General features: G+C 38.8%; 1 protein-coding gene across 3 annotated transcripts in view; it reads left to right on the top strand.

Annotated features, from left to right (window-relative positions):
- The window catches only part of FAM13C (family with sequence similarity 13 member C), a 118,650-nt gene that overhangs the window by 44,226 nt on the left and 58,901 nt on the right, over positions 1–15,523 (top strand). Inside the window, exon 1 of one of the 3 annotated variants that reach the window (XM_081267904.1) lies at positions 921–1,036. The exons of the other annotated variants lie outside the window; for them this stretch is intronic. Coding sequence (XP_081124030.1) covers positions 951–1,036 — 86 coding nt within the window. The 5' untranslated portion in view covers positions 921–950. Of the gene's footprint in view, positions 1–920; positions 1,037–15,523 lie in introns of those variants that run through there. 3 annotated transcript variants of the gene reach the window in all.

Genomic DNA, 15,523 nt, shown 5'->3' on the forward strand with positions numbered 1-15,523 from the left:
TTCCATTATTGGGGCGGGGAGTTGTACTTTATTCAAATCCTCAGATTCATAGTAACCTGCCACAAGAAAGAAAGAAAATGCACACACAGACACACATAGGTTGGGTAAAATTTTAGGAGTTTCCTGGACCTTCTCTACATAATGGAGGGGGAAAATCAGGTATGGAATGACCTTCCTCATTAAGTCTGAGGACCAGAACATAGTCGTATTGATTGACAGCTTCTCCTTATACACATAGATTTGGTTTGTCTACAGCTAACCTTGAACAAACCTTTATAAGATTCAAAATACTTTATAATCCTTTCCCCTTCTAGCCCCCAATGCCCCACTTTTACTATTTTCATACAATCTAGGTTTCTGAACTAGCAGCACTACAGAATCTTCTCTGCACTGGTGTCAGTCAGAGGATCTGATCTTAAGTCATAGATGGGGAGTGATGCTAGGCCAGTTCTGTCTAGAACTATTAGGTTTAGCATTTAGATTAGGTTGGTAACCTTTAAACCACAGGATTATTCATCACAATTATGATGGAATTACCCAAGGACCTTCTAATGGAATTTTTTTAAACAATACATAATCCAAAATATTACTGGGATTGTGAAATTTGATGAACTGGTGAAAGAAGATCTGAGGCTAAAAACAACTTTGAGTCAGGTAGCTCACATTCCTGATAACATTCCTCTTCTGTCTTAAGCCAGCATATGGCCAGGTTCAGACACATCATGCCCAGTAAAATCTTGATAGAGACATGATACTGTAACAGGACACGCCAGACCTTGGTCTGGCTGAGAGTGAGGGAAGAAGCCAGGCTAAATCTCAGCAGGTGTAAAATGCCACCTTCTTGGAGGTGGGGGTGTGCAGCGTAGGGAAAAGGTTATTAACATAACCAACCCCACAAGTAAAGAAGGAAAATCATTCTGTAGCAAGGAGCCACAAAGGGTTCACATGTCATGTGGCTGAGACTTGAAGGAGCAGCTTTCAGAGAATTAATTCATCCTTTTAAAAGTGGGATTTCAGAGCTTTTCGAGGTCATGGGGTAGGTATTGATCTTTCCACACAAATCTACAGCTTATACAATTTGTTGTACCTTGAGCTCTTTCCAACATAAGGAGCCTGTGTCTTTGTCTGCAGATGAGCTTCAGAAAGATGTAGGAATGCTTTTGCCAAAATCTCAGAGTATATATACTATATTGATTTTTTTTCCCCTAAAGTTATTGTAGTAAGGGACCACAACTTGTGGCTTAAAACAAAACAAACTTATTATCTTACAGTTTTGTAGGATAAAAGTCTAACATGGCTCCATGGGCCAAAATAAAGGTGTCGGCAGGAGTGTATTCCTTTTCAGAGGCTCTGGATTGTCCATTTCCTTGCTTTTTCAGCTTTCACAGGCTGCCTGTGTTCCCTGGACCATGGCCCCTTCCTGTGTATTCAAAGCCAGCAGCATTGCATCTCTCTGGCCTTTATTCCATAATCACATCTCCCTTTTGACAAGGGCCAGGACAGATTTTCTGGTTTTAGCGATTCATGTGATTAGATTGGGTTCATTAGAGGGATTATTCTGGGTTATCCTATCTCAATATCTTTAATTTAATCATATCTGCAAAATATTTTTAACTATGAAGTAACATAGTGGGGGTGGAATGGGTAAGGGAGGAGGACATGGACATCTTTGGGGAGTCCTTATTTGGCCTGCTACATTTAATTTTTCCACAGAAAATCCCTGAAGAAAAGCATATGGAGTTAATCACACCAAAGAGCTTTAACATCACTGATTTGATATCTTCTACCCCAAAGTTTGCTTGCTCTTCTGAATTTCCTAGTGAAGCCAATCTCACTTCCTCACTTCATTTTAGCCCCTTGGTCCTTCCCATTTGCCATGCCTCCCCCCATCCCTCTTGTATGTTATATCCTTCCCTATGTTATGTTCTTTGATGGTAGAGTGTGCTGCATCCAAACTCTCAGGTGTATTTGGTGTGGAGACATATTTGACTTGTACAATGTTTTAAAATATTTTGATCCAATATTTTAAAATTGAGAGCTTTTATAGCTTTTCACCCTTATTTGCAAAAATCTGAAGATGGGATAACTCCGAGCTTTGATTCCTCAGGCAGCCATCAGTTAGAGCTGAGGACCACTTCTACATTTTTTTCACACCCCCATTCAGCTCTTCCCATTTGTTTGTGCTCTTAGCCTGTCTCCTACAGGCATTTGATTTATAATGCCTGCTTCAATCCTTTTCTTCCCAGCAACTGCTCATCCTGGGAACTCTGACTGCCTGAAGCTAACTCCTAATATGGTGCTGGCTGATAGTCTTAATTCCACTTTCCCCAGATGGTGGGTTTACATTTTAACATGGACTTTCAGTGCATAGGAGTGGAGGGCATTCCACTACATTACACTACGGCATCCACTCAATTTCTGGTGCTTTTCCAAACATGTAAAATCGTAGAACTGCATTTATCTGGAACTGGAAGAAGCCTTAGTAATAGTTTAATACAACTCTCTCATTTTCTAGTTAAGAAAATCACAGCGTTGCTGGGTGCCAAAGTTCTTACTCCCCTTAGTAATTGAACCAAAAAAAAAAAATCATCATCGATCTGTTTAGAGCAGCTGCTTGATGCAATATGCAGCAGTCTGACTGATTTTTAGCTAAAGCCAGTGCCAATCCTATAAACCCTTAGATATGACAAAGGGGAATTTGTGAATGTCAGAGAATACTAATGGAGTTGGGGATTTCTTACCCAGCTAAATTTATTTTTGAGAGTGATTAATCACTTGTATTTAAAATATGTCTTAAAATTTGTGACAGAATTAGACTTTTAATGTTATTAAAGACTTTGTGTAAATAGCACTGCACTGTTACTGCTAATTAGGTAAGTGGTTACATTGATGAGTTCCATTTCACTGACTTTTTTCTCTGGAAGTCTCCTATTAGAAGAGGTTGAAGATTCTTAGCAAGAATAATGGTCTTTGATGGTTTCCACTATTTTTGTAATATCCAGATAAAAGAAAAAAAAAGCTGGAAAGCTTTGTTGCTTTTTAGAAAGAGGAAGTTTTGTTGGCAGCAACTTTTCCATAGGGGATAAATTCTTTCATCTTTTGTTTTTGAGATGGACAACTGTGTGTGTGTGTGTGTGTGTGTGTGTGTGTGTGTTTCTGATAAGCAGATTCTCTCCGCCCCTCCCCTCCCCCATTACTGGGGATTGAACCAGGGGTGCTCTGCCACCAAGCTACATCTCCAACCCCTTCTAATTCTTTTAAGATGAGATTTCACTAAATAGTCCAGGCCAGCCTGGAATTTGTGATCCTCCTGCTTCCAGAGTAGCTGGGACTACAGGTGCCACCACTAGGCCTAGCTAAGCACAGTCTTCATCAGTTGTGCTAAAAAGGGAAAGAATGAGAGAAAGAATGAACACCCAGGGATTTTAATCCATACAAAGGACATAATCCTCCTTGGTCTGTACCAGAGCAAGAGTTCTGCATGTCTCTGGCATATTCTTCTTCCTTGTTAATGTGATCCTAGTGTTTTGCGTTTTATGAGAGGGGCAGAGATGAGGTAGAGATAAGAAAAAGGTAGCTTGTATTGACAATATTTAAGGTTGACAATGATTGGGTAATAAGTGGGTCCTAACTTACTTTACGCTGGGAATATTGCATGGGAAGGTAATCAGGGCTGTCATTCGCAACCTGTTCCCACTGCCTTTATCCATGGGCACAGAAGCGGTTTGGTAGAATGAAAAGAATATTTGAATTAAGAAATTTAGAGTCTTATGTTAATCAGATGATCTTGGTCACTTCATTCTAAGTCCCGTCTTCTCATATAAGGAATTTGGCTCAATGATTCTAAGGCCCTTTCTGTCTCTAACATTGAAAATGCTCAACATTCTGTAAGTGTTCGGAGAGTTAGACTTGAACAGAGTGTAAGACACAGATAAAAATAATTCCCCACTCCCTGCTGTAGAGTACACACACACACACACACACACAAAATCCCACACTAAATCCTTAAATTGCTGATTGAAAAGAACCCACACTTGATTATTTTGGGAATGAAACTTCTCTCCCTCACCTGCTTTCTCCTCTCTCTCCTCTCTTTAAAGGAAATTGCCCTTGCTCAATTGATAAATTTTTAGCACTTTCATCACACAACAATTAAACATCAGGATAAAAAAGAAACCCCAAGTCCTTTAATAACAACAATAATGAAATACTGGAAAACATAGAAAATCCCAAGGACATAAAAATGTCTTATAATCCTGCCATCCATAAATAAGCACTGCTACTATTGTGTAAATTTCTAAATTTTGGTCACTATTTTAACACTGGCATAAAAATGATATGTGTCTGAAAGGAGCTCCCTAGTACGTTGAGACCTGAATCTGCTAGAAGCACTGTTGATTTCAAATAGGCCCAAGGGTAGAAAGGCCACAATGAATTCTGACCACATGATATTTATATTTAATAGTGTGTTTTTTCAATATAAGGCCATAAGTTGAGTACTAAATAGGTTAATCATCACAAGATAAGTTCATTCATGGCTAAAGTGAACAAATTTAGTTTTCTGTAATAAATATGCGAATACACAATTCCTATAATGAACGTATTTTACAAGCTTTGGTGTCATTAAAGCCCTGCACTAGAAATATTTCTAGGAGATGAAACAGAAAAAACTTGTCTTTAACATCTGAACATCTTGGAAAGCCTCTTGGTTTAACTTGGAATAGATTTAAGAGAGAAATTTTAGTAATGATTATAGGATACTTAAGCAGGTGGTCAAAATTCTAAATTAGGATTAAATTCTAAATTCAGTGCTCATGAGGTCACTAGAATGAGGCCATTCTTCCACTTACTTTCCATCTTGTCAATGATGAAATGGCTACTAATTCTGTTATTAGTATTTGTCAACAAAGTTATTCTTTTCAGGATTTATGTTAATTACCATACATAGCTCCTAGCCACCCCTTCTATATGTATTTTCCCTTTCTATTGTTAACTAATACTGGATTAAAAATTTGGAGATATAAATTTATGTGTGTATACATCAATATTTTTCTATATAAAATATAAACACATTGCTATGTAACTTGTTTATATCAGTTAATATTTTTCACATCATACAATGCTCTATCATATTTAATGGCTATAAAATATCCTGTTCTGTGATATGCCATCATTTATTAACTAATTACAGACTTTGGGATATTTTTGTTACTTTTATGAGTTATATTTAGATATTTATATAGAAAACATCTTTTTAAATTTTTTTTTCACCTATTATAGTTTTCTTCATTTGTGCTCAAAGGTCAAGCTGTCTAGGTATAGATTTGAATTGGTGAACTGAAATATGATTTAGGATATAAATTTTTCAGTTGTCTGGTTATGGAAGAAGAGAGGAGTATAATAGGAAATTAATAACTTTGAGAGAACCATGTGGCTGGATTTCTGAAATCCTAACTTGTGGCTCTGGGTAGAATATTTGAAACAATTAAATACAATCCCTTCTCTCCTTATTACTAGATATTTATATTTCATCCACGGGCCCCATCATTCTAGTTCAGAATAAGAAGCTTGGAGTTTTCAGATCTACTGATTCAATGCAATCCCCTTCAAAGTACCAGTGACTTTCTTCATGGAACTACAACAACAACAACAACAACAACAACAACAACCCAAACAAACAAACAAAAAGAAAACCAACCAAACAAACAAACAAAAAAAACCACTCTGAATTTGTATGGACACACAAAAAGACCATGAATATTCAAAGCAATTCTGAGTAAAAAGAGCAGTGCTAATTGTGGAACCCATCTAGGTGGATAAATAAGATGTAATATGGGCTGGGACTGTAGCTCATTGTCAGAGTGCTTGCCTAGATATGTGAGGAACTGGGTTCAATCATTGCACTGCATAAAAATAAATAAAATGCATTTTGTTCATGTACAACTATAAAAACATTTTTTAAAAAACAAAACAAAGATTTGATACACACACACACACACACACACACACACACACATCCCATATATACACATAGTGGAGTTTGGTTCAGACACAAGAACACATTGTTATTTGCGGAAAAATGGATGAAACTGAAGAACTGTATGCAAAGTGAGATCAGCCAGATCCAGAAAATCAAGAGTTGTGTGTTCTGTCTAATGGACACTAGAGAGGGGCGGCGGGGAGGGGGATGGACCTAAAGGAAAGGGTGGTTAGTGAAATAGATAGGGTTATGCATTGTGCACATATGACTATATCACAGTGAATCCCATTATTATGTATAATTATAACAAAGACTAATGCTGGGGAGGCTCACAATACCCAATTTCAAAATATACTTTAGAGCCATAGTGACAAAAACAGCATGGTATTGGCATATACCAGTGGAACAGAATAGAGCACCTAGAATTAAATCCACACATCCACAGTTAACTGATTCTCAACAAAGTTGCCAAAAACATAGGTTGTAGAAAAGATGCCTCTTCAACAAATGGTGCTGAGAAAATTGGATAACCATATGTAGAAGATTGAAACTAGACTCCTCTCTCACCTTGTATAAAATTCAACTCCAAATGGATGAAAGACTTTAACGTAAGACCCGAAACATTGAAACTACTAGAAGAAAACATAAGGAAAAACTCCGAGATATTGGCATTGGCAATAATTTCCTAAATAAGACTCAAATGGCTCAGAAAACAAAAGCAAGACTTAACAAATGGGATTTCATCAAACTAAAAGCTGCTTCACAGCAAAGTAACAGGGTGAAGTGACAACCTACAGATGAGAGAAAAATCTTTGCAGCTATTTATCTGAAAGAAGATTAATATCCAGAATATATAAAGAAATCTAAAAACAAAATAAATAATCCAATCAAAGAATGGGCAAACAAACATGTTTTTCAAAAGAAGTTGTACAAATGACAATAAAATCATGGGAAAAAAGCTCTATTTTTATCCATCAGGGAAATACAAAACCAAATTACATTGAAATGAGATTCCATTTCACCCCTGGAAGAATGCCTATTATAAAAAATAACAAATGCTGGTGAGAATGTGGAGAGAAAAGAACCCTTACTGTTGGTGGGAATGTAAATTAATATATTCACTCTGGAAAAAAAGTATAGTGGTTCCTAAAAACTAAAAATTGAACCACCATATGATATAGCTATATTCTGATATTATACACACACACACATATGTACATTCAAAGAAAATGAAATTGGCATACAGAAGAGATACCTGCATGCCCCTGTTTACTGTAGCACTTTTCACAGTAGCCAAGATATCAAAACAGCTTGGCTGTTCCTCAACTGATAAATGGATGAAGAAAATATGTAGATAAACACAGTGGAATATTAGCCACAAGGAAGAATTATATCCTGTCATTTACAGGAAAATGAATGAAACTGGAGAACATTATATTAAGCAAAATAAGCCAGACACAAAAGGAAAATCACAAATTTTCTCTCCTATAGGGAAATAAAGATGAAGTAGAACAGGGACTTGAAGGGAAGAGGATGGGGGGAGGGGATTATGGGAAAAGGAATGGCAGAGGGAAAAGGGAAGGTGGACAATATGATCAAGACATAATATATGCATGCATGTAAATGTCCAATGAAATTAATTTTATAACTACTGCATTAATTATAATTAAAAATAAAATCATGTTTGAGTATTAAAGTAGGTAAATGTTCATCTCAAATAGAAAAAGCAATTATGTAACAGTACTATAATGCTATCCATTTTTATATAATTATGTACAGAAACGTACTGAAAAGAGACATAAATCAATATTGGTGATGACTTTTGGGTGGAATGATTGTGGATGATTTAAAAAAATATTTTTTCCTGTTGCTTTTCAAGTTTTTTTTTTCCATTGAGTCCCCTATTAGTTGTAGAATTGGGGGAAGTGATAAATTTGTTAATCCAAGAAAAATAATAGTACATACTATTTCTATGAATTTCCTTGTTTGATTTACTATTATATCATACTTTGGAGTAGATAGGAATATTAGAAAAGTATTAAGAGAGAATGGATTTATTTTTTATTTTTTATATCATCTTAGAATCTTAAAAGGAATTTTCTAGGGTACTTGTGGCTTTTATGATTTGGGTTAGTTGGTATCAGAAGGTATATATTAAAGATGATTTCCCTGGACTTGGATGATATTTAGAACTGGAACTTATACCCCCTCTTTCCCTGAATGCTTGACTCTGGATGAAAGCAGAGAAAGGTTCTTTCTAAGCCTTCAGCAGCTCTAAGCCTCTCAGGGGTCCAATAAGAGTTTTTACCAAACACCCCATCACCAGCAGATGCCAGGAACAAAGGAAATTCCAAGGCCCTTTCAAGTAGGGTGGGGTCCAAAAGGAGAAAGCTTGAGAAGCAGTAGAAATAGGAGCCAGATATCAGATGCTTCTTAGACAATGCCTTGAACTTAACACCAACATAAGAAAACAATTTTGGTCACACCCAGTCTATTGAATAAATTCAAACACACATAATAGAGCCTCTGGGAAGGGCCTAGAAGTATATCCAAGATGCTGTAATGTAAAAAGGAAGGGCTTCTGCAGTAGGCAGAACTGGATGCCAACTCCAGCTTTGCTGCTTGCTTTCTTGGACAAATTTGCTAACCTCTCCAGGCTTTGACTTCTTCAGATGTACATGGAAGTAACAGGACCTGTTTCCCAGAGCTTCTGTTGTAAGGATTAAAGGAGATACTACAAGTCCAGCTTCCTTTAGAGTCTGGCCTGCAGCTTATGCTTAACACATTGATGTTGCTGATCCTCAGAGACCAGTCCAGTTCCTTTACGCAGGTCTCCATCTGGCTTCACAGAACTGACCTAGGCACTGCCTACACAAGCCTCTTGTCTCTGATGGTCTCCTTTCTCCTGTCCATTTACCCAAATTCTGAGATTGGTCTCAGAGCCCAGCTCACTTCTAGCTTTTCCTGCACTTTTCTCTTTTCCCATCAGGCCACATTAATCTACGTAGTTAGAGAATGTTCAACTGAACTGCACATGAGTTGAAACAAGAGTTGTTTGCTTTTTCATTTCAAATAGGATATAAGGTTATTTTTCTATAATTCTTTTGAATGTTCTCAGAAAAGTTTCTACTTATTGATTTGTAGGTAGACAAAGTTCTTAAAATTCTAGGTGGCCCTCCAGAGTCCCATGTCTCTCTTGACCATGCTTTTTTTTTATGAATTATAGGCCCTTTGTAAACTCTAGTTTGTCATTATGTGCACTGCCTGCATTTGCCATGCTTCTGTGCCTCTCCTTCACAGAATTCAGATAACCTTCACGTCCTGCTCTTCCGTTCATCTTTTAGTTAGGCCTTATCTTCTTGCTAGTTGAATCAAAAACTTTGTATACTTGAAGCCAATTGGTTTTCCTGAATTGTCTGTTGAGACCCCCAATGATTTGGACTCCTTTGCTTAACTTGGACATTAAGATAATTTTGAAGAAGCTTATATAGGTGCTATGCATAGCCATGTGGTCCTAGGTGGCTGTGGAAAGGGGCAATTGGGCAAACAGGCATCAAGAAGATGGTCCTGGGGGCTCAGTGGTAGAGCACCCGCTTTGTACATGTGAGGCACTGGGTTCGATCCTCAGCACCACATAAATAATAAAGATATTGTGTCCAACTACAACTAAAATAATATTTAAGAAAAGAAGAAGATGGTCCTGTACATTATGAAGTTTCTGGCAACTTTACTTTTTTGGCTTGTGTGCAGCAAAGGAGACCTAGGCTGTTATTGCATGTCCAGTGATTATTTCTTGGTAAGAATCACATTTATAAGAGGAAAGAGGATTGGTGTTCTTTGTAAACAGTAGAAAGTCAAGCAAGGAAAGGTTATCTAATGGAAGATTATGGGTTTAAATTACAAAATTGAACTAAGGGTAGCCAGCCCAGCCATGGGAAGAGAAAGGGTTCAGGCCTGGTAGATGGATTTCTAGAATCTCAGTGACAGGGACTTATCCTCCTGGGGTTTCCCCATTAGATGATCCAGTGCTAATAGCTTTCCATTCCTGATCAAATTTCAACTTCCAGGAAGAAGTAACTAATGCACACAGCTTAGGCCTGCGTTCACTGTTGCACATGGAATAATGAAGGTCTTATTCCTAAAAGGAAGGAAAGGAAATTGGTGTCAGAAAAAGTGGGTTGGAGACAAAAAGTGCTGGGCACATAAAATCAGTGTTGGGTGACTTAGGGGCATGGGAAGAACCTATAACCTATGAAAGAAAAGAATTGGGAACTAATTTAAAACAAACTGAAAAAAAAAAAAAGTCTGATGAACCTCATGAACCTTGAGTGCAACAAAGCTATAGGAAGACACAGGCTGCTCTGACTTGACTCTCAGGGTGACCCTGGACTAGGTACTATTCACCTTGTGCCAAGTCCACATCAGCCAGGACAAGGAAGGCTGGAGAGAGTAGTGAACTGCGGAAATAAGGGATTGGATGACATCAGAAAGGCTGACAGTGGCCAGACTGCAGATGACCTCATAGTCCTGTGTGGGTTCTGAATTTATCTAAGTCCAGAGGGAAGTCATTGGAGGTTATAAAAAGGGTAATGACGTGCTCAGATTTACTTTTTTAAAAAGCCACACTGGGTACTCTCTGGTACTTGAGAGACATTTTATAAACTAATAAGTCATCCTTATGGGAGATGATGCTGGCAATAAAGATGGTGAGTGACGAATATAGGCTCAGGACTCTCTCCTTTTGGGAGAGAAAGAAAAGTTTTAATAGGGAACAGGTAACATTTAGGTTATATCAATACCTACTCAAATCCTGGGTGCTTTTCTTTTTAAAGTTCTTTCATTTTTGGAGCTAGTCTGACTCATACTTTAAAAGTTATAGTGTTCAAAGTCTGAGCACAGCTGTAATATCACAGTGTCAGTACAATAAATATTCATACCTATGTAGCCAGTATTCATCTGTGATCCTCTGTACCCTTCATTACAGCTGCCCCTGAAATTATTTGTGCAATTGGTTTATTTTGTCTTTCCCTGGCTGTCAGCTCCAGAAACACAGGGATTGGGTCTGCTTTGTCATGTTGCTCACTGTCTTACTCCAGTTTTCTCCTGAAAGCAGATCTTGGGAGGGAGGAGGACCTAAATAATAGGGAAGGTAGAAGAGCCCACACAGGTGTGTAGCTTAGTAGGTCACCACTCTGGTGCCCCTCTGAGGAGCCTCTCATTTACACTCTGAAATTTGGAGCTGTGCATTCCTCATTCCACAGACAGTGGCCTTCAGATAGTCGGCTGTAACACACAGGGTTGAGGAGCAAGCTGTGCCTTGCAAAAAAAAAAAAAAAAAAATACATGAGGCAGAAACAGGAGACTTGGCTGATACTTAAGGTGGGTTGAAGCAAATGATCAGAACTGTTCACAGCTACAACCCCTCGGTCTCCTGGGCTGCACGCTGCCTGGCACAGGGAGCAGGTATCTGATAATTACTTATTAATTAATGCAGTGAATGAGGCAATGTAAGCGCAGTGCTTTGTGGTCTGCTCAACAAACCAGGTGCTGCTATATTGTTGCTACTAATAATGCATTACTGGGGCCTCTGCCCTCACTCGGTCCTAAATACAATCTGGCTGGGTCCCAATGTCCTCAATATCCCATCCCGGTCTTCCTTTCTGGTTCACAGGATGTTTTCATCCACCCCTATGACTAGTCTGCTATCTTCCTTCTTCCAGTTCTGATCCTGATTCACTGCTTCCCTATTTTTCAGGCATTGGCATTGATCCTGCCTATTTCTGGCTACGTTGGCCCACCAAAGTGAGGAGAGGTACCTATTCCAGGAAAGCTCGTGTTTGGGGTTTTTCTTAGTCCCAGGGTCACAGTCTTTCCCTTTCTGGTTGTGTATCCCCTTTGAGGCCAGGCCAGAAATACCTAATCATTCCTGCACTCCAACAAGTCCCTCACCTATGCCCTTTAGCCACTGTTCTCCTCCCAGGGTGTTGCACTTGAACTTTAGGATAAAGAATTTTAGGATAAAAATTCCCAATTAGAATCCCATGGGGTGCTTCTTAACTACACCTTGCCATTCTGCTCCTCTGGAAATTCTGATTCAGTGAGTCTGGATTTGGGCCCAGGAATTTCTGTTTTAATAGTACTGGTTGATTCTAATCTCTAGAGAATGTAAGGTGGGAGGTATGGGTGGGTTAAGGCTTGGGCCCCATTTACTAGGAGTGTGTGCAACTGGGAATTGGTCTGTTTCTACCTGTGACCTTTGTCCTTTCTACAGGAATTTACAGACCTGGACAAGTGGATATGAGTTGGACAGTCAGTTCATGAATATTTATTCTAGTTTGTTTTCTGTTAGTGGTGGTCTCTGGGAATAATTTCAGACTCTGTGCCTCAGTTTTAGAATCTGAAGTTAGCTGTCCAATATTTGACCTCAATCATTTAGCACAGAAAATTGATTCTTATCTGAAAAGAAAATGCCTTCAGTATAGTTTAGACTCCCAGAGAATGGCACTTTATATTAACTGGTATTGAGGGTTGTTATTGTTGCTAATAATATTACTGGAGGGCTGGGGATGTGGCTCAAGCGGTAGCGCGCTCACCTGGCATGCATGCGGCCCGGGTTCGATCCTCAGCACCACATACCAACAAAGATGTTGTGTCCGCCGAGAACTAAAAAATAAATATTAAAAATTCTCTCTCTCTCTCTCTCTCTCTCTCTCTCTCTCTCTCTCTCTCCCTCCCTCCCTCCCTCCCCTCTCTCACTCTCTCTTAAAAAAAAATAATAATATTACTGGAATTTATTGGCATCTTCTCTGTGTCTGCATATAGAGCAATTGTTTTTATATAAAGAATGTTTTGCACAGACGGTTGTCCTCTTGGGATATACCTTTTGTTTTCAAAAGAGTTTCAGGAAGCAGCAGTCGTACAGCCAGCCAGCAGTCATCCGGGCATACATTAGTGTATCCCCAGTGTTGCTTTCTAATACAGAGGCTTAACTTAATGCAGTGGATTATCTTAAATCTGAAGAAGTGATCTGAGGTTGGCACTTTTCCGTCCTAAGGCTGTGTTTCCACACGAAGCATTCTGAAAATTGTGCTGTGATGCTGCTCTTGTTGCTCTCCTGTTACTCTTTCTGCCCAAATTTTCAAAATTATGGATTAGAAAGTCACTTTTAAAATGTTAGTAGGTGTTCTTGGGGGAAGAAATGTATTTGCTTAGGGGAGCATTCTGCCGGGGTAGGAAGGAGGATGATTTTGCTGATTTGCGTTGCAGTCATTGTGCACACTGAAGGCTGTGCTGGGATTGGTAGCTGCACATAACCCCGTGATGAGTACTTCAGTAACAAACAGTTGAGGGCCCACCGTATGTCCTAGGCCAGAATAGGCACTAAAAAGAAAGTGCTAAATAAGACTTATATGGTTCTTGCCTCATTGAGCTTACTGTCATTAGAAAGAGTCAATTAATTATGTGATTAGAAACCAAGAAATAATTTTCTATTTCTACGTGGCTGAAGTAGAAAATCATAATACAGTAAGAATATATAAAAATGAGACCCACTTAGGAGCTACCTGGTATTTAAAGGATAAATTATTTTATTAGAAGAGACAGTTGCCTGGGAAGAGCTTTATGGGCACAGGGACAGTCCATCTGGAGACATAAGCTTTGAAGAAGCATGGTGCATCAAGGAACTGAAACAATGTCATTGTAGCCAGAGCCCAGAGAGGGAGGGAGGCACAGGGTGTGGTTGAAGAGGTGGGCAGGAGCCAAATCCTTCAGGATGTCATCAGGTACTTTCAGAAATGTGCTCTTTATTTTAAATGTAGTTTACTAAGGGTAGTGACAAGATCTCAAGTGGGAAACAGTTTGGAGAGGGCAGATGGAAAGATGGGAAATCAGAGAATGAGGAACTTTGTCACTAGGTAGTCCAGAAGAGAGATGGGACAGATGCAAAAGTTATTTGGGTTACGAAAGTAATGAACTGGCTGTCGGACTTGAGGGAGAGTAATGTTTCAGATAATTCTCAAGTGTCTTCCATGAACTAGATGGCAAGCTTTTCACTGAGAAAGGGAACGTGTTTCTCTATTAACTTAATTATAAAATGTTGATATAAATATAAAATAAATATAAATATAAAATCCTAAGCTAAAATGTGGCCTTTTCACAAATGATTGTATTGTGTGGTTTGATGTTGTCCTCAGCCAAGGAAAATACTATAATGCTTAGTTGGCTTGGCTGTTTTGAATTCCATTATTTGTCAAAAGAGAGGTCCACTGCAGGATGACCGCATAGGCTGACTCAGCACATACTAGAGGGTTCTGGCAAAATAGAAACATGAAAAATTTTTAGAAAAGTTGCACTTCAAGAGGTTGTCCCCAAGTTTGTAGTCACAGAATCCAGGGAGAATTCGTTAATATCAGAATAAAATTAAGTTTTGTATTTCTCTGTTGAAAAAGTTTTTGTTTTGAATGACAGTGGTAGTGGTAATGGTAGTGTGTATGGTTGCGGTGGTGGTGGTGGTGCTGATGGTGCTCATGGTGCTGATGGTGCTGGTGTTTGCAGTACTAGTGGTGATGATGACAATGGTGTTGGTATTGGTGATGGAGATGGCATTATGGGTAATGGTGATGGCATTGTAGATGATGCTGATGGTGGCAACTTTGGTGTGTATGATGGCAGGCTTGAAGGTAATGATGGTGGTGATCAGAGCCGTCATGTGCTCATTACTACCAAGGACTGCGGTTGGGCTCTGAGAAGCAGACTAAATTTCCCATTACTGAAGCCTGGGCTAGAAGGCAAGATTATAATAGAGTGGCAGGTTACTGACTCACTTACTCATCTTTGCCCCCTCCAGAAATGAAATTGGATATAGATGTGCTAATCACTTCGCTTTTATTGTTGTGGGTGGAAGGAGGCAAGAGAATTTGGGGGTGGGGTGTTTCAGCGTGATAGTTTGTGAGTAGGCTCTCTTCCTGGCAGGATTGTGCATGGTTTGAGCAATATCTTTAAAAATATTAAAAGAGGATTTGAGACAGCTACTGTACTATTTCTCCTCTTCTCACTGCTGTACTTTACCAGGTGGGAAGGTTTCTTTTTCCCTCTTCTGCCATGACCTTTATCTTTTTTAATCCACTGTTTTTGTTCTCATTGTCTCTGGATGACTTACACTTTATGGAAGCATGAGTTTGGATAGTCCTTCTGCAAGTCCTGTGTTCCCTGCTTTCTCTTCCCCTATAAAACCTAGCATTTGGTGCATTATAGATTATTCTGGTTTATGTCTTTATATTCTCTCTTCTCTTATTGGAATAAACATTCCACAAGGATAGACTGCTTTGTCTATGTTTTTATTTCCAACACTAGAATAGTACCTGACATAGTCAGGGCTTAACACATATTTTTTGAATGAAGTTCTTTAAATGTCCTTTTACCTGTTAAGTCAAATAGATGTACTAATACAAATCATATGGTTACCATGGACATTAAATGAAATAAAGTACATAGACTGTCTGGCCTACCCGGCTTGGCATAGTAAGGGCTGGTGAAGGGTTAGGA

Source organism: Spermophilus citellus, assembly GCF_964194105.1.
Source record: "Spermophilus citellus genome assembly, chromosome: 15".
In the NCBI taxonomy this organism is placed as follows: domain Eukaryota; kingdom Metazoa; phylum Chordata; class Mammalia; order Rodentia; family Sciuridae; genus Spermophilus; species Spermophilus citellus.